Consider the following 18,189-nt stretch of genomic DNA (forward strand, 5'->3'; position numbering starts at 1 on the left):
TTAACTGGTATAAAATCTAGTTATCAATCACTACATATGAATAAGCTATAACAGATTAGGCTAAAGTCAATGCATAAAAAAAGTAATAATAATTAATAACTGGAAGCATGTCTTTTTTATATAAAAAAAAAGATCAATAAATTATATGAAATGTTACGTGATATATGTATATATGTATATATATGTATACATATATGTATTGCTCTTTAGCACTAACTTATATAAAGTTTATAATCTTGGATAAATATTTAATAGGATATAATAGAAAAAAGGTAGATGAGAAAAGAAATAATATAATACGACATTAGACTTTTATAATACAATATTTGTAATAAATATTTTTCAACATTATATGATTACAATATTGTTTACTTTAATAATTTATTTTATTATATTTTTTCATTTTTCTTACTGCATATATATATATGAAACAATATAAATATTTTATTCTTTCTATTTGCTGATCCCGAGATATGAATATCATGAGTAAACTTAAATAAGAACATTTTAAATTAAAAAGATTTTAATTGTTAAATTTTTATTTGTATTCTACTTTACTTTCTTTATTTTTTATATTTGTTAAAAAAATGATGTTATGTACATATTACATATAATTAAAAATTGTATTATTTGATTCTAAAATATTAACCAAATAACATTATTAATTAATATAATTATTAATAAATAATATTTTGTCTTTATGGTATTCTCAATTTTCTGAAAAATTATGTCTTTATATACAGTGTACATTCTCGTATACACCCTAAATTAATCAATAAATATAATAATAAAAAGACATCCAAGATTAAACTTATCCTAATCTGTTTTAACTGATTCATTTTAAGGCAACAGATGTATGGAATGCTACAAACTTATGTTATTATCAAATTGCATACGTTTATCTAGATATGTGGTAGGTATACATTTAAGGTATACATTTATGTGGTATACATTTTTCGTGGTATATATTTTATAGGTTGCCACACATCCGTTACCTCAAAAAATATGTTAATTCATTACTCACCGACCCTGATGCGCAACAGCGGAATTACATCTGCCACGTATAGCTACGTTGTATCTGTAACATACAAACATAAAATTCATATTAAAATGGTGTTCAAAAAACCTAATGTTTTGAAACATAATTCCTATGTGCATCAAACTTGTTATTATTTAATTAGATATTAATGATGAAACATTTTACGAAAAAAATCTTTACAAGGATAAATTTCTACAATATTATACATTACTTTTGTTCTTCTAATTATTATTTCTAATTCACGGGGAAATAAAACAACTCGAGAATAAACAGGAAAAAATTACTTTTACACGAAATAAAAAATAATATTTACCGCAAAGTTGTTCCACTGGCGCCCGATGCCTCTCTCAGGTCTCCTCCTCCTCTCAGGCTGTTTTTTCGGGTTGTCAGCTCCCTCGATGCGACACTTTCCGCGTCGCTATCTTCTGAAACATATAAATAAATAATTTGATATTAACTAATTCTTACGCATCAAACTTCTTTTATTCATTATTCAATTACATATTTATTTAAATAATTATACATTTTCCGAAAAAGATATTTACAAGGCTGAACTTTTATAAAATTTCACAAAGTACTTCTCTCTAATTATTTTTAAATCATGATGAAATAAAACAACTCAAGGATAAAAAGAAAATAACTAATTTTACAGAACATAAAAAATAATATTTACCGTAAAGTTGGTACGTTGGCGCCCAATGCCTCTCCCAGACCTCCTCCTCCTCTCAGGCTGTCCTCTCGGGTTGTCAGCTCCCTCGATGCCCAACACAACTCCACCGGCACCACAAACGCGAATAACAATGTTCGCGCGATAATTAATACGCCACTCCCGAAAACATGAAATAACGCCCGATTTTGCCCGCGATAACCACATTATCTCAACGCGTTCAGAGCCGGACAACTGACTCGATTTGCCCGATTAAGGACTTAGCCCCGCGTGGCCAGTTGAATAGTAATCGACAGAGAGAAGAGAGATCCTCGAAAAGTAGAAAGCGAGCTTTCTACAATGAGGATCATCTCTCCTCGCCACCGACACGTCGTGGTAGCACCCTTCCACGCACAGTTAAGTCAAATTATCTGGGCAGTTCTTGTTATGCGATCCCGACACCTTTCCGCCAAGGACCACGCACGAGACAGCCGTCACGTCTGAGAACGTAGAAATTAATGCAGTTATATGCTAATTATTTAAAAAAAAATGATATTTTACGCGACGATCCCGAAACGCGAATTAACGCCCGATTATTTCCGCGATAACCGCGTTATCTCAACGCGTTCAGAGCCGGACAACTGACTCGATTTGCCCGATTAAGGACTTAGCCCCGCGTGGCCAGTTGAATAGTAATCGACAGAGAGAAGAGAGATCCTCGAAAAGTAGAAAGCGAGCTTTCTACAATGAGGATCATCTCTCCTCGCCACCGACACGTCGTGGTAGCACCCTTCCACGCACAGTTAAGTCAAATTATCTGGGCAGTTCTTGTTATGCGATCCCGACACCTTTCCGCCAAGGACCACGCACGAGACAGCCGTCACGTCTGAGAACGTGGAAATTAACGCAGTTATATGCTAATTATTAAAAAAGAACGATATTTTACGCGACGATCCCGAAACGCGAATTAACGTTCGATTTTTTCCGGCGGACTCGGACGACAGAGAAACGACGGAATTCCGAATAATCCGACGACTTCGAACGACACTCGCGAAATTGAAACGCAACGAATCGTTTATACATTCGGCGACGATTGGATTTAGTTTCCCCGTTGTTCGGTAAAAGCCTGTAAAAGATGAGATTACGCGTACGTTTAGGTCGGTACACTTGGTTGAGATATATAGAAATACACAAGTACGCAAGAATTAGAAATATACGAGAATAATATATATATAATTAAAAGAAATGTATATAAAAAAATATATATATGGAAATAATTTTCTTTAGTATGTGTGCCGTAAAATTATTTTTAAAAAACAAATTGAAAAAAACAAATTTTAGGGTAGAATATTACATGTTTTATTCTTGTTCACATAATTTTATGTGATTATTAACAAATTTTAAAGTTTGTTCAAAACTATTCCTAAAGAAACAATTTTTTTCAGGAGCTCATATTAGTGCACGAGTACGAGAGTTAATCCTTTCGAGATACCTAGGCCAATATCTAAAAATTAAATATTCTCTCATATCACACTGTTTAATTTTATAACTCGATTTTTGATTCGAAGAAATAGCATAGGCGTTGTCGCCAACTTATGCCAAAATCATTGCTTTCAGAAATCCGAGTTTAATACATTAATTCTGGTTCTGCAATAAGGACCATTAATTTTTAAAGAGGCGGTAGGAATGACCCATGTACGTATGTACAAAGATCGTTACGATTCATCGCCCAGCTATCGCTTCCAAAAACGAAAATAACATGGTATTCATTAAATATTGCACAACAAAATTCAGCATTCAACAAATATCTAATAACATAGACGCAGAGAAAATTAGCGCAAGTTAGAAAATTATCTTTTAAATGATTTACTACCGTCGAACCAATTTATCAATGTGTATTTAAGTGTAAGCGTATGTTTTCTTATTTATACTTTCAGCCAATATATTTTAATGGGCTAAAAATATAGATAAGTAAAGATAAATAGTTGCATAGATATCACAAAAAATTATGGAAACAGTTAATTCTTGGTTACATTGCTGAAATAATGAAGATGTATAAGAAATATTAAAATCGTATTGAGAACAAAATATTGGCATTTCAAAATAAAAAGTTTTTCTACAGATTTCTTTTTCACAAAAAAAAACTAATACAGGATATTTATACATATATGCAAAATAGAAATAAAGACTTGTCTTAGATAGGGAATAAGTTATTGAATGAATTAGGCATGTGTTTCCTTTAATCCTTTCTCCAAATATTCGTCCGAGATTAGATATTTTATACATTAGTGCAATCAAGCTACATGTATATCTATATGTATATAAAATAGAAGTATTATAATGAACTAATTTACAAAATATTTAATCTCGAACAAATATATTTGAGGAAGGGATTAAAGGAAACACACACATAGCGAACTTATTTAATAACTTATTCCCTATCTAAAGACGATTCTTTATTTCTATATTTTGCATGTATAAATATCCTGTGTTAGTTTTTTTTCCAAGAAATCTGTAGAAAAGCTTTATATTTTTAAAATGCCATTATTTTGTTCTCAATACGATATTAATTTTTCTTATACCTTCTTTACCATTTTAGCAATGTAACCAAGAATTAACTGTTTCTATAATTTTTTCTGATGTCTATTGAACTATTTATCTTTAGTAAGATACAACTCTACATATAGATATAAATATTTCATTTTTGTTGTCTAAACTCTATTATCCAGGAAAAAAACTTTACATTCTTTTAAGTTAAAAAACATTTAATATATTATTTTTAATAATATTTAAAATAAGTTTAATAACTTTTTAAAACGGGTCTTTATTTTAATTCTATTAATAAAAATATTAATAAAATTAGATTATCAGAAAAAATTATGGAAACAGTTAATTCTTGATTACATTGCTGAAATGATAAAAAAGGTATAAGAAAAATTAAAATCGTATATATATTGAGAACAAAATATTAATCAAATATGTCATTAGACTCGACAAAATGTCAACAAATTAATAAACGACGATACGAGTCAGGCGCGGTACGTGGTGCGTAAGTAAAGAAATTAATAGTTACAGAAGTAACTATTACACGAACTCTCAAGTTAGAGTGAGACAAGTATATTTTGTTTCACTCTAACTTATTGCACTAGTGCACCAGTTCAAGAAGTTCTTCGAAAAATAACAAACGGAGTAGAATATGACCGTATGAGATGTAATATATAATCAAATTACGCGGAAAAGCCGTGAAAATATTTCATTATTATTACACAATGTATTAGATATATTTAACACACAATTACGTACAGTGTTCTGAAAACGATATACTGCGCAAATAAATAATTAATTTCATTTTTTAACAATTAATAAATAGATGAATGAAATGCTCACCTTATCTGTTACACCTGGCCGTCTCCTCGGCTCCTCCTCTTCTCTTATTCTTTCTCCGTATTATTTCTTCTTGGCATTTACATCTGTGTTTCCTAAAACAAACAAAATATTGATTACCAATTAATTAATCAATTACAAGCAATCACTAGAATACGATGATCGCACGGCTCTGGCCATACTTTCTATCGATACTCTCGAAATTAATCACATGCGACGCGTACGTTCGATCTCAGCGATATTTTACAAATAAAAATCAACACAACGAAATATATCAACAAAACGCGGCGTCGCTAGATTGATTCGCGCGATAGATCTTCAGCCGAACAAAAGACTTTAGAAATACGCGTTCAAACGGATTATCAATTAATATCTGAACGCCGAATCTATACTTCTCGCGACAAGTACTGCAACAAATATTAAATACAAGGTTAATTTACATGTTATACTCACCAGAGTCACCAGTTAAATAAGTCGCGACGGCTACTCATTTCCGGAGTCGATTCGATCCGTCTCGTGTCTGTCCGCCGCGGGCGCCGCGATCTGGAAATGAAAGAGGAACGTAATCAACATGGCGGAGGCGCTTGCGTCTTCCGCGCGCGGTTAAACGTCTCGCACTCGCACCCTGCACGGTTGAAAAGCGATGCGAACGCAGCGGTGTCACTATATACGCGTCCCGCTCATAACTTCGCGATTATGCGTTTCTCACGCTTCGAGTGGAAAATACTATATACTTGCCATTTATTACAATTATTATTTTGTCTCCCAACGAATCACGCGGCGTAAATATTCTTGACAGATATCCGCGATTTCGCGACTGACCGCATATGTATTTTCAAGAACTCTATATCAATACCGAAGCCGGGAGCGCCAAATGTATAATATACGCGATAGATGGTACAGTAAATGACGAACGCAAGGTTAATATATCTTATTTTTACCAGTTAAACGAGTCGCGACGCCACTCGTCCCGGAGCCGATCCGTCCCGTGTCCGGACTGTCTGAAAACGAAGGGAGACTGCGGCGTAATGAACATGGCGCGGATGAGGCGCTTCGTCCGTCTCCCGCGCGCGCGGTCAACTTCACGCGACAAGATCGCCAAAGCGGCCGAAGCACATAACATGGCGTAAGTAGCGATCGTAGCGATATACGACGGTCGTAGTCCGCGACCTGACAGATCAGGATACGCCAAAGCTTTGTGCCATGCTTACTAACGTCCACGACTACGACTGTCATGTGTGCTTTGGCCATCAATAACTTTAACGCGATTATGAATTTCCGTACTTCGAGCAGGAAATACTGTATGCTCGCCTTTTATTGCGCGATCGTCAATACGTATTAACAAGTATTTTTCTTTTTACAAATTACTTTAATTGTACATACAACGCAAATATAACTTAATTACTTATTTATCCTTGCCCTCTATTTGATGATGCGAAATTAAACAAAAATGCGTACTTACATCAATCTCGCGAGACTATATACGGATCCGATCACTCATCGTCGACTCGGGAAATCGCGAATAAGAACTCGCGTGAATTGCTCGGTGAATTGCTCGAAGAACAGCTACTGTCGCGGCGCGATGCTACACCTGTTGCTCTCAACTGCACTTTCGCGGACTTTTCAACTTTTCACATTTCAAGTGCGTTCGCGGAGCGCGCTATTACCGCTTTTGCGTTATTCTATCCTTGTTTTTTTTTTAATCTAATAAGTGATGAAGATAGAATGATGCAACAACATTAATAGCTCCGCGAACGCACCCTTCGCATAACAAATAGCATTCGCTCACTGCTCACTGTGTAACAGCGATTAGAATCTGTTGCAAAGCAGATGAATGGAATGGCCTCTCTTAAGGCCCAGACACATAGAAAAACTTAAGCAGTAAAACTCAAGCAGTGGGCAAATCAGCCAATCACAGTCAAGAACTTAAGGCACGGCCCTAAGCGGTAGCGAATCCATACCGTTGATTTCTTACTGCTTAAGTTTAACTGCTTAAGTTTTTCTATGTGCCAAGGCCCATAAGGCCCGGACACATAGAAAAACAAGCAGTAAGCAAATCAGCCAATCACAGTCAAGAACTTAAGGCACGGCCCTAAGCGGTAGCGAATCCATACCGTTGATTTCTTACTGCTTAAGTTTTACTACTTCAGTTTTTCTATGGGCCAAGGCCCTTAGGTTTCTCTCTGATTGCGTAGATCGTAGATGCATCCTGTTTCACCCCGCATGACTCGAATTGGTATATCGCTATCGGTAAAGTAATTATTTTATCAACCACTGTCGGTAAACTAATTAGAGACTATAGACTCTGCGCACCGACGAGATATATTTCGTCGGTATATAGTGCTGTGAGTGCTGCGACCATAGCGTGTTACCCGTTGAAGACATTCATAGCATGGCTACGTAGTTCAAGAAATGCAGGCACGACCGGCGCGTCAGGCAGTCAGGCGTCTCTCTTATAACATGTGATAACATGTGCCCACGTGTATTGTGTTCAATGTGTTCATCTCTTGTGTCTCCATACGTAAACATCTCTTATTCATTCCATTAATTCGGTCAATTTTATTTATAATCACGCAGACGGCAACACACAACAAAAAGAGCAATAAAGAGAGAGAGGTAAGGTAAGGTATTTATCAAAGAAACATACATGAGGAAAAGGAGAAGCATGTGATATAGGTTAACCCTCTGAAGGCCGGATAACTTCTGACTTCTCATAGTATTTCTCTTGTATGTACGTGTTGCAAGACAATTTTATATGAGAATGTTATTTACTTGTTATTCATTTATTGGTTTTTCTTTTTGTTTAGAGTTCAAGACTTAAGACTCCTTGAGCCGTATAGTCTAAACAAAACGGAGTCAAGGCATGGGTCACGTACGAGTCTCACTCAAGTCAGGAGCATAGATATATGTATATGACTAGAATGACTAGATACAGCCTTCTTTATCTGTTCATTTGTGATAAGGAGTCGTTGTATGACCTGCGTCATATTGAGAATTTAGACCCTAGCACCTCTGAACTCTGGGACAAGTATTTACACGTGGCTTGAATCACCGGTAAGTTATCGTTTCTGTATCATAAGATAACTTAATATTTTTAATAATTTCTACAGTTCTAAATAGCTATAAAGCTAAATATATAATACATACACCACACATATACATATTACACATATACTTTATAATTTTAAGTAAAGTATTTTATAATAAAGAAAATATTTTATAATGTCATAAAAAATTGTTGAAATTGATATTGTTAATATGTGTATGTGTGCTGTATGTATATTTGGCTTTATAGGTATTTAAAACTGTAGGAATTATTGCAATATAAAAAATATTAAGTTATCTTATGATACAGAGAGACGATAAATTACCAGTGATTTATCGCTACATATAAGTACTAATTGTTCCTGTGTTTAGAAGTGCGTCTAATTCTCAATATGGTGACGCCCATACGACCTCACTTTCTCTTTTGATATGGTATCCAGTTAATATAGATCAGTAGATCACGATTGATCCGGTGTCTGCCTTCCGAGGGTTAATTTCTCTGAGCATAGCTATATATTTCTTCTAAATTCGACAGATCAAAATGGACAACATGGCAGAGGTGCGCGAGGTCGACAAAAAGAAACGAAAGAAGAAGCGTTCTCGCATGCAGATGGCGAAGAAATTTCATCGTCAGAGGAACCTTGGTAATGGCCTGGACCAGGACACCTATCAGTACATGATTCGTATTCTCGAGTTAATACGCAACGATTTGTCTTCGTCCGAGGAGAAGACGATGCTTGTGCGAAACGTCTATCAGGAGATAGCTGGTCGCGAGGTCGAATGTGCCTGTAACCAAGTCGGATCTCTCGTCATAGATTCTCTGCTCAAGTACGCCAACTTGGAGGCCATTCAGAAGCTGATCGAGGCATTTGAATCCTCTTTAAGGCGATTCAGCAGCGACAAATTCGCCAGCCACATTTTGCAGAAGATAATAATAGTCTGTGCTGACAGAGGCAACAGAGTCCCTGCGTCAAACGCGAAGAATGCCGATGGCGATAAAACGAGCACAGAATCAGAAAATATTGTCGACGCTGTTATAGAAGTTAAGCCATCCGAAGTGCAGACCTATAACGATATTGTTCTGAAGCTGAGCAGATACGTTCTCAATAATAGCGAAGAGTTTGTGTTTGACGCTTATGCTAATCATGTGTTGCGAACAGTCGTAGAATGTCTGGGGGGATTAATCGAGAATCCCAACGAAATTAAGAATAAGAAGTCTGCCATGCCGGATCTCACGAAAAGACGTCCCGTGATACAGGACTATAAGGATTTGCTGATACAAAGTTGCGACCGATTACAGAAATGGCCGCAATTCCGTCAGTTTGGACGGGAACAAATGACTTCCGGTCTAGTACAATGTATCTTGTACTCGTTGAAAGATATTGATTCAGGTTTAGTGAAGACCATCATCAAGAAAATTATAACCGAATGTTTTGAAGTGGAAGAAGATGAGAAGCTGCCAAGTATATTTAATTCGGAATGTTCTATCAGAGTACTGGAAGCTTGTCTGATGGTAGTCAGACCAAAACTTTTTAAGAAGATATATAACACCTTTTTCGCTGGAAATTTAGAATACTTATGTTCGACGCAAAGTACCAATTTTAGCGTGCAAAAGTTATTAGATTATTGTATCACTAAGGAAGTCTTTGAAGAAATGTTTGACAAAGTGACAGAACATTTTCCAAAAATTCTCAAGCAAGGTTTTACCGGGATATTAGTCAGCACTGGAAATGCGTGCTTAAGGTTGCAGGCGAAACAAGGTCCATTTGTCAATGCAATGGTCGAGCTACTAAAGTGTGACGCATCCGCAAAGGATCAAACGCAGCTTGTACGATGTATAATGACTTTAAAGAAACCATCTCAACTGAACGTTGAACCGAATAGTTCACCTCCACCTTTCCACTTGCACGGAAGTCTGATAATACAGGCCATATTAATGTTTAACAAACCCATCAAAGCTGTGAACTCTTTACTAGAGATGAATAACGAAGAGTTACTGCGGTTGTTTGGCGACCCGAAGGGCAGTCGAGTCCTGGATGCTTTCATGGACAGCAAATACATCGGCGAGAAGAGCAGGGAGAAATTATGTAAAAAATTGCACGGCACTTGGGTAGAATTAGCCAAAAGTACGCACGGATCCAGATGCGTGGATAAAATGTGGGCATGGCCGCGCATGAATCAAAAAATGCTTATCATGGAGGAATTGGCCGCGGCTGGACAATCTTTAGGATCTACGAAATCAGGCAAGATCATTTCCGCGAAGCTAAATGTTCCCTTGTTCGCGAGAGATAAGAAGGAGTGGTCGCAATGGCAAAAGAAAGAGGAAAAGATTAAAGTAATGTTTTCAGATATTATTGAAAAAACTCCTGAGAAAAATGAGAATCTGTAAAATATAATAATCTTGTATTACAGTACGAGAAAATCTACTATATATATGTATATTGTATGTTATATATATATATATATATATATATATGTATATGTGTGTGTGCGCGCGTGCGTGTTATATAAATAGCAAAATATATTTTTCATTGAAATATCGAACACTAATTAGATCTTTTATACTGAGAAATAATTATAAGCCTATTTGAATCCAATTTATCTAATTAAATTTTTCCATGCAATATATATATATATATACAGTAAAAGAGAGACTGCTGGTATTGTTTCTTACATTCTGACATAGAATAATCATATATTTCGTTAATTTATAAATACACTTTATAGGATCCATCATACATCCCCGCAACGCAATGTGCCTAGGAAAAATTACAATAATTCGTAGTCTAGATTTGAGCAAAGTTCCCTAATGCGTATGACCGATAAAATCCGCTTCGTCTTTCCGTGTTGACTAGACTTAAATATACGTGATAATCATATCCTGAGATGCGTGCGCGCGCAAAGTAAAGGATTTCGAGAGACTCTCTCAAGTTACATTATACAATCGTTACAATCGTTAAACCTATCAATTGACTAGGATAAAATCGATGCGGTTCGTTCTCTCGTCGTGTACGAAACATCGAGATGAGCGTAGGCATGTAATAAAATCAAATCACTCGATGTGTATTGTAACTATGTTTGTTGTGTGCATGTATATATCAACTTCATCTTGCGATACATATTATTTTCACGACGATATTCCGTAGTGTAATATCGAGATATAGTAAAAAGTTTACATCGATGTGAGAGAACACATATTACTCGATCGTTTGAAGAGGAGAAAAAGAGAAACTAATTCGTGCAGTGTCATAAATTTAATGCATCGTAGATTCAACCGATATCAAGGACAGTAAAAGTTTTGCGTTCCGTTAAATAGCTTCGAATAATCGAAGGAAGAAGTGCATTTTCTAAGTCGCGTCCAAATAAAGTCTCCTAACTGGACGAGAGCGCGTTTTTCAGCTTCGTGTATATATTGAAGAATTTAACTTGTTAACGGCAAAATGAAGAAACGTCTACACTATTAGGAGAGTTATTTTCGTAAACGCTACATTTATCGCTAATATCAATTCAGAACAACGCGAAACGCACATCTGCGATTCATTGATCGGATTCACGGTTATCTATTTTACTCTTTCAGTTGCAGAAATCGTTTAAGACACGCATTATTTCTATTGTTTGGTTTAATCCTAGATAATAAATGGATTGGAAATCTGCGATTCTCGGTGGAGGAAAGAAAGGAGAACGGCTCTGGCACGACGCTGATAAACATTTACGACAATATTTGTGCATATCTCGCCGGCGTTATTTATCCGGAAAACGCAAACGCTCGTATGATCAATTACGCTACTTGTGAAATCAGTTATTCGTTTTGTGTCATTAATCGATAAAATCTTAAAACGGGTTTATAGAATCCGACGTTTCATTCAAAGCGTGTAATCGAAGAAGTTTTTTCGCTTCTCGCTATCGCATTTTTGGCTATTTTTTATCATTAGTTGACAGTACAAAATCAAATCTCTCTTAAAATCATTTAAATTGTCAAAATGTTAAGTTTTAAACTATCGAATTGCACTCGAGCAACATAAGTTTCCCAAAGATGCTCTAATCCTTCAGCCGTTCTTTTAAACTTTCATGTACTATTTGAGTAACGTTATTTTAATATAATCGAAAGATTAATAACGTATCAAATCGTTGATCGATTATTTAAATATTCGAGTTTTCTAATTTATTAAATAATCGTGAATTTTATTTGTCATTGCATATTTTCAACTAATCGACATCTCGGAATTAGAGACCTATACAACGAATAAACTGATCGTGGAACCAGTATATTTTTCGATACCAGTTCGATCGTGACAGTGAGACATTCTCGACAAGTGTACAATCAATTTTTTCGTAGATATGTTGGATTAGAGAAATTCTTATCTCTCGTTCTTACTCGTCCACGTATCCAAATATGTTACAAAAGAAATCTCCGATCAGTTTCATGAAAAGAAAAGGGCAGTACGACAAATACAGTACGCAGAAGATGTATGATCGGTAAAAACACTGTAGACGATGAATGAATTAAAAAAAATGGGCGCAGGAATTCATCTTGTGAACATATGAATACCTATTTATCAAAATTAAGTATTGACTCTCACCTTTTTCCCGTCCTTTTTTCATCTTAATTCTCACGGAGAGAGCGGACGGGACAAAACAAACATCCAACAACTTCGAGTCAATCCCCGATTTCGCGAATCAGGTATTCGACTTCACAGGAACAAGTTCCTCTCGGTTCATTTCAATTCATACATTCATTTACAGAGGAGAGTCTTTGTGGGGAAACGGCGCGATCAGCGTGACTCGTAGTCGATCGATCTGGTGGATCGCTGGCTGTTCCTAATACCGCGACGTCACTTCCCCTTCGAGACCCCGGCGGCGGGCGGTACCGGCGCGGCGTCGACCTCGTTGACATTCGTCGAGAGATTCGCGGCAGCGATCCTCGGCGGGCTGCGCGACGCCGATCTTCGCGGCTCGCGCGGCGGCAGATTGTTGCACGTCGTATGGTGACCGGCCTCCCAGTCGCGATGCTGGCAGAAGGAGCCGCAGTACCGGGCGATCCCGCATCCACCGCAGGTCTCCAGGGCGGGCCTGCCGCAATTCCAACAGCTCTGAAAAAGAGATGAGGATTCGTGCGCTCTTAGCTCGGCCAGTTTCTATTTAAATAATTAAGCGCTAACTCGGAAAACAACGAAGTCCAAGAAAAGACGTATAAGGTATTAAGACGTACGTGATACGAATTGTATAGTGTCATGAGAGAGATGAAATTTGATAGCTGAAAAAAATGGTATAAAAAATCTGATTATTTAGTATACTAACTTTAATACAAAAATAGATTTTTTTCTACTTGAAAGATATAATTGTAAATACCTAAACATGTAGTCTGCATTTTAAGATTTTTGCAAACGGTTACACTTACGGATCCCATCATGCTCGTGAGGTGGATGTCTTTTTCATCCTCAGTGGTCGACAGCGCCGAATTCGGCGTCGTCGTCGGCGTCGTAACGTTTCTGGCGCCGGTCTCGACCGCGCTCGAATTTCCGTGAACTCTCAGAAAAGGGCCCTGGCGGAGGCTACCCGGATTTCTTTGGGACAGAGGAAGATCCAGTAATCGGTGGACCCTCAAACGTTCGTTCGCCCTCGATTCCGCAACCGCAACCGCTACGGCGCGTTGCACCTCCGCCACTGCGGCCCTTTTCACTTCTAACACAGCTTCCTCTGGAAAATTCAGTGAAATCAATTTTCGATTAACATCATTACTGTTTAATAACGCCTTATTTATTACATTTTGATAATTTCAAGTAGATAATGATCTTTCTAATATCGTCTGTAAAAACTAATAATTTTATTAAAGAACTTAAGCGGTTTGTTATAGCACAACTTCTCGATATAATAAAGTGAAAGATTTTCACGAAGCGCGAAGATACCTACCGGCTCGTCGTTTGACCTCGGCTACCCTGTCCTCGGTCACCCTGATCGTCTGCGCGACGATCTCGCCGGACAATCGCTTCAGACTGCCATCTCGATCGCCGGTGGACGACTCGACTTGCACACCGTTGGTCGACGAGGGATTATTGCCGTTACTGCTGCCGTTATTGCTGGTACCATTCTGCGCTGCAACCACACCTGGCGGAGGCGCCGCGGCCGCCGGGCTGGAACATCCCCGTCGCTGGAGGATCGCCAATGCCCTCTTCGTCTTCTCGACCATGCCGAGGATGCAGTTGAGCATCACGTGGATATTCTTCCACTCGTCGTCGAGGCTGCCACCGTTCTGCGTTTGCAAACCGTGGCCCATTGACTGTTGTGGCTGCTGAGTCAGATGATGCGGCGCGGAGAACGCGTTTATCTGATTAATCTGCACGAGACTAGGCGGCATCGGGCTCGGCCCGTGACCGTGGCCGTGCGCGTGACCTTGAATCGATCCGCCCGAGGAGTGCAACGGATGGTACCAGCAATAGGACGGATCCGTCGGCTGCTGCTGTTGCTGCTGTTGCTGCTGCTGCTGCTGTTGCTGTTGATGGTGATGGCTCCAAGGATTAACAGACCTCTTACCGTATACCGGCATATCGTCCAGAAGAACACCGTTTTCGTAGTATCTAGAAGCGCATTAAGATTCGCTAACATTAACAAGAAGAAAATTAAAGTTATTGATGTACATATATAAGAACGACAAGGTGTGTTACCCTGACAAAATTAATGCTTCAATTATTAGCCTACGCTAATCGACAATATTAGAAAGATTTAAAGGACGACGTACTTTACGACATCTTTTAATCATCGGAACACGAATATTCTTCAACTTATTGCTCAGTCCGTTGCATTGTCCGTTATACAGAACGCTTTTACTTTTGCACGGCGAATTGTTTGGGCGTACTGCAGTTCGTACGGGGGTTTGCCTGCGAATTAAAGACGACTGTCTACGTGTACACCCACGCTCGTCGACACGTGTGCGATTCGGTGTGTATTAGCAGGATGCCAATAGGCACTCGAGGCAAGTTCGTCGGTGCTCGTGGGCGAAGAGGTGCGCGCGGGGACGCGGTGGGGTGTTCGGGAAAGGTGGTGCCCCGATGATATATGGAAACGTCACTGGCAGACATATCGAGAGGAGGCCAGGGTGGTATTGCCAGGACGCGTTTTGTCGCCTTCGTATTCGCTTCGTGGCGCCCCTTTCTCTCCTATTCCGTCTACGTACTGCATATCATCCTGACCAGAAATCTCGGCTGTCCGGCCGTTGATTTCATCAACGCCTCGCTCCGCAGCGGAGGCTGGCAACGAGTGCGCATTAAGAAATCTCGATCGAAATTACTCTTCTAGCTTCTTCTATTCGTACTCAACGACTTACAATTCAATAAATATTAATATCTTGATATGTTAAGCAGAAAATGCAATCTAAATGTTAAAGAATTAGACTTTAAAATTTAAAATACTTGAAAACCTGATATATACTCTATATCTGTACCTTAAAAGTATATAAAGCATCGTATATCTCTATTATTATAAATTCAGACAAAAAATAGGGTTAAATAGGGAAATATTTTTTTAGATATAAAATAACAGTAGCAATTTAATTTATTGAGTTTTTAATAAAATAATTTAACTGACACGTTTAATAATACAACTGTCAATAACGCTGTACCTGACCTGAAAAACTGGAGATACGATTCTTTACCTTCAAGGTACAGATATATAAATTGCGAACTTTTATTCGAAATTGCTCAGATTTCCTCTTAGCATTTTAGGACACTTTCGCGTGAACTATAATCAATATTAGTGCAGTGGAATCAGGGTCGCATTAATGGGTGTTCGATTGCGATAAATATCGGCCGAGGTATTCAGGCCGGCGGCCAAGATTTTTCCGAAATTAGGTACAGCATTTGCGGTTTGGCAAACGTATTACACGCGCGGCCGCAGCTGCATGGCGTTTATTATCACGTGAATTACCGTTATGGACAAGCGAAGATTCCACGCGATCTTGCTGCATGAGGAGCACAATTTCCGTGATAATTTACGCACCTACTCGTAAATATTTTCCTTCGTTGATCGTGCGTGGAGAGAAAATTATCGTGTTTGCTTCTTTAATGTATAGATATTATAATTATAATTATTTTTATATTCTAATAAATAAGTAACCAGTTACGAATTATAGGGTAGATTTTTCAAACACAGATTCGTAAGACGGAGAACTTAGGAGAATACAATAATTAATTATAATTCCAATTCGAGGCCAATACGAACCTGGAATACGGATATATGTGCAATAAACTTTTTTTTTCTTTCAAACAGTTCTCTTTCCAAAAACCGCTAAGTTTATCGCATGTACATTCGTACCGTCGACTCGTATTGGCGCCTCAAAATTAATTAAAATTAATTTACGAGCCAACCAAATTGAATCCGTTCATTCCCTCCGTCTGAAATAATTAATTCGCACGGCCAAATAGCGATCTGTCTAACGGCTGAGAACCATCGCTGTGCATCTGCGAGTACAAGGCGATGCGTGTTCACACTCACGGGGTGTCGGAGGCACGGCGTTTCGGTGCATGAGCAGCGCCAGGATAATGATGCAACGCGCCCGCGGCGTTACTGCCCACCGCGTGCTGAATGGCGCCGACGCCGGGATTAGAATTCGAGCGCATGGCGTAATGAGCGGAGCACTGATTACCGCCGCCGATCCCGTTCGCACCCCCGTGCTCGCCGAAGACCTCGACGGACTCGCCGGACGGTACCAGCCCTACGGCCTCGAGAACGGCGGACTCGTTGGATCGTAGGAACTGCACGCAGCTCTGCGAACACACAAAAGGATCGTGCTCTCGTTAACCCTTTCGCTATTTTCTGTCACATACATGGATATACTTATTCTCCTTTTCTTGTAATACGTAAACGTATATTTTTCTTTATCAATATAAGATATCACTCGGGGTGATCTCATAGGGTTCTCATTAATTCTTCTTCAGATGGAACCGAGTAAGATTAAGATTTTAGTGTAATAATCATGATAAATAAGAGACACTCCGGTTTATTTCCCATCTTATAAAACGCGTCAGTATAAATGTTTTGAAGTCATAAAAGTGATGTGTAATACTGTTTACATAAATTTTAGAAACCGTAGACCCATTTATTTATAAACGAAAAGTTTCCAAATACATTGGGAAGAAAAAAGTATGTTGAGTTTTTCTCCTGAATCAGGTCGCGCATGGACTGGAGACCGATTGATCCCGCCCGATCACATCGGTTTCGACTTTTAATATTCGTTTCACTGCTTTCTTTATCGCCGTTCGCGCCACTCGCGACCACCCAGTCGAAGTTCTTCTCGTCGAGCCCCTTATTCCGTCGTGCCCTCTCTTGCCCCAATACCGAAGTCGGCATGGCAGGGTGGGATTTATCGCTTCTAATTCAATATCGGTACCTTTCCCAACCTTCTCCCCTTCCCTCACCTCTCACCTCTTTTTCCCGCCCTTACTTGCGAGCTCTTTCGTTTCCACGACTCGCAATTAACGATCATCGATCGGCAGACCAGGTAGATGACCACTCGCGCTGTACATGTGCGAAAATATTCGCAACCGTTTCCCCAGGGACCTAGCTTCTGCTTGAAAAGTGACGAATCTTAAGAGATATTTTATTATGTTTTATCAATGTTGACTTACTTTCCCTATTTAATAATGGTATTCTCAAGTTTTAATCGTATTTCTTTATCGTTCTTTATTCGATCTCAGTTTTAAATGTATTGTATAATTTACTTACTTGGCTGATGAAAACTCGGTGTAGTTAAAATGTTCCATTTTTACATTTAAATTAATACACGAATTCAATTTCTGACAACCATTTTTTTGGTCGTTAATTAGCCCTTAATCATTTTACAGTATTTGACACATGCGAACATGTAATTCTTCATTTACTTTATTAAGAGATATTTTCAAACAGATAAAATAATTAAATAGAACAAGTTCTTTTTTGAATACACAACCAACATATTAAATGCCCCAACATAGTATAACATGAAATGCTGGCAATCTCCTTATCCCCCTATTTCAATTTAAAATGCTTATAATTTTATATTCCTTACCAACCACGCCAATAAAAATGCCAACAAAAAATCTAT

At 38.2% G+C, this 18,189-nt stretch overlaps 2 protein-coding genes across 10 annotated transcripts in view; one reads left to right on the top strand and one right to left on the bottom strand.

Annotated features, from left to right (window-relative positions):
* Positions 1-7,540: 7,540 nt before the first annotated feature.
* Positions 7,541-11,574, top strand: LOC143904907 (nucleolar protein 9). 6 transcript variants are annotated; one of them, XM_077419902.1, is made up of 3 exons: positions 7,541-7,796; positions 7,877-7,977; positions 8,650-11,574. In XM_077419902.1, exon 3 carries the CDS (start codon positions 8,656-8,658, stop codon positions 10,501-10,503), a length of 1,848 nt encoding a protein of 615 aa, XP_077276028.1. In that variant the 5' UTR covers positions 7,541-7,796; positions 7,877-7,977; positions 8,650-8,655; the 3' UTR covers positions 10,504-11,574. The 6 variants fall into 6 exon arrangements, with proteins under 6 accessions (XP_077276028.1, XP_077276029.1, XP_077276023.1 ...); XM_077419903.1 differs by having other exon boundaries at positions 7,541-7,685; XM_077419901.1 differs by having other exon boundaries at positions 7,785-7,800.
* Positions 11,575-11,677: 103 nt separating this feature from the next.
* The window catches only part of Nvy (CBFA2/RUNX1 partner transcriptional co-repressor nervy), a 52,215-nt gene continuing 45,703 nt past the window's right edge, over positions 11,678-18,189 (bottom strand). For 3 of the 4 annotated variants that reach the window (XM_077419893.1, XM_077419894.1, XM_077419895.1), the window contains exons 5-9: positions 16,602-16,873; positions 14,025-14,689; positions 13,513-13,811; positions 13,324-13,368; positions 11,678-13,204 (exon numbers count right to left, since the gene is read on the bottom strand). In XM_077419893.1, coding sequence (XP_077276019.1) covers positions 12,947-13,204; positions 13,324-13,368; positions 13,513-13,811; positions 14,025-14,689; positions 16,602-16,873 — 1,539 coding nt within the window. In that variant the 3' untranslated portion in view covers positions 11,678-12,946. The remainder of the gene's footprint in view (positions 13,205-13,323; positions 13,369-13,512; positions 13,812-14,024; positions 14,690-16,601; positions 16,874-18,189) is intronic. The other variant, XM_077419896.1, reaches the window with a different exon arrangement.

The sequence above is a fragment of the Temnothorax americanus genome, unplaced genomic scaffold (assembly GCF_048541705.1).
Source record: "Temnothorax americanus isolate GAGA-0224 unplaced genomic scaffold, ASM4854170v1 Scaffold6, whole genome shotgun sequence".
In the NCBI taxonomy this organism is placed as follows: Eukaryota; Metazoa; Arthropoda; class Insecta; order Hymenoptera; family Formicidae; genus Temnothorax; species Temnothorax americanus.

What these genes read in the sequence shown, in the direction of transcription:
- LOC143904907 (XM_077419902.1), top strand. Translation starts at nt 8,656, where the DNA reads ATGGACAACATGGCAGAGGTGCGCGAGGTCGACAAAAAGAAACGAAAG.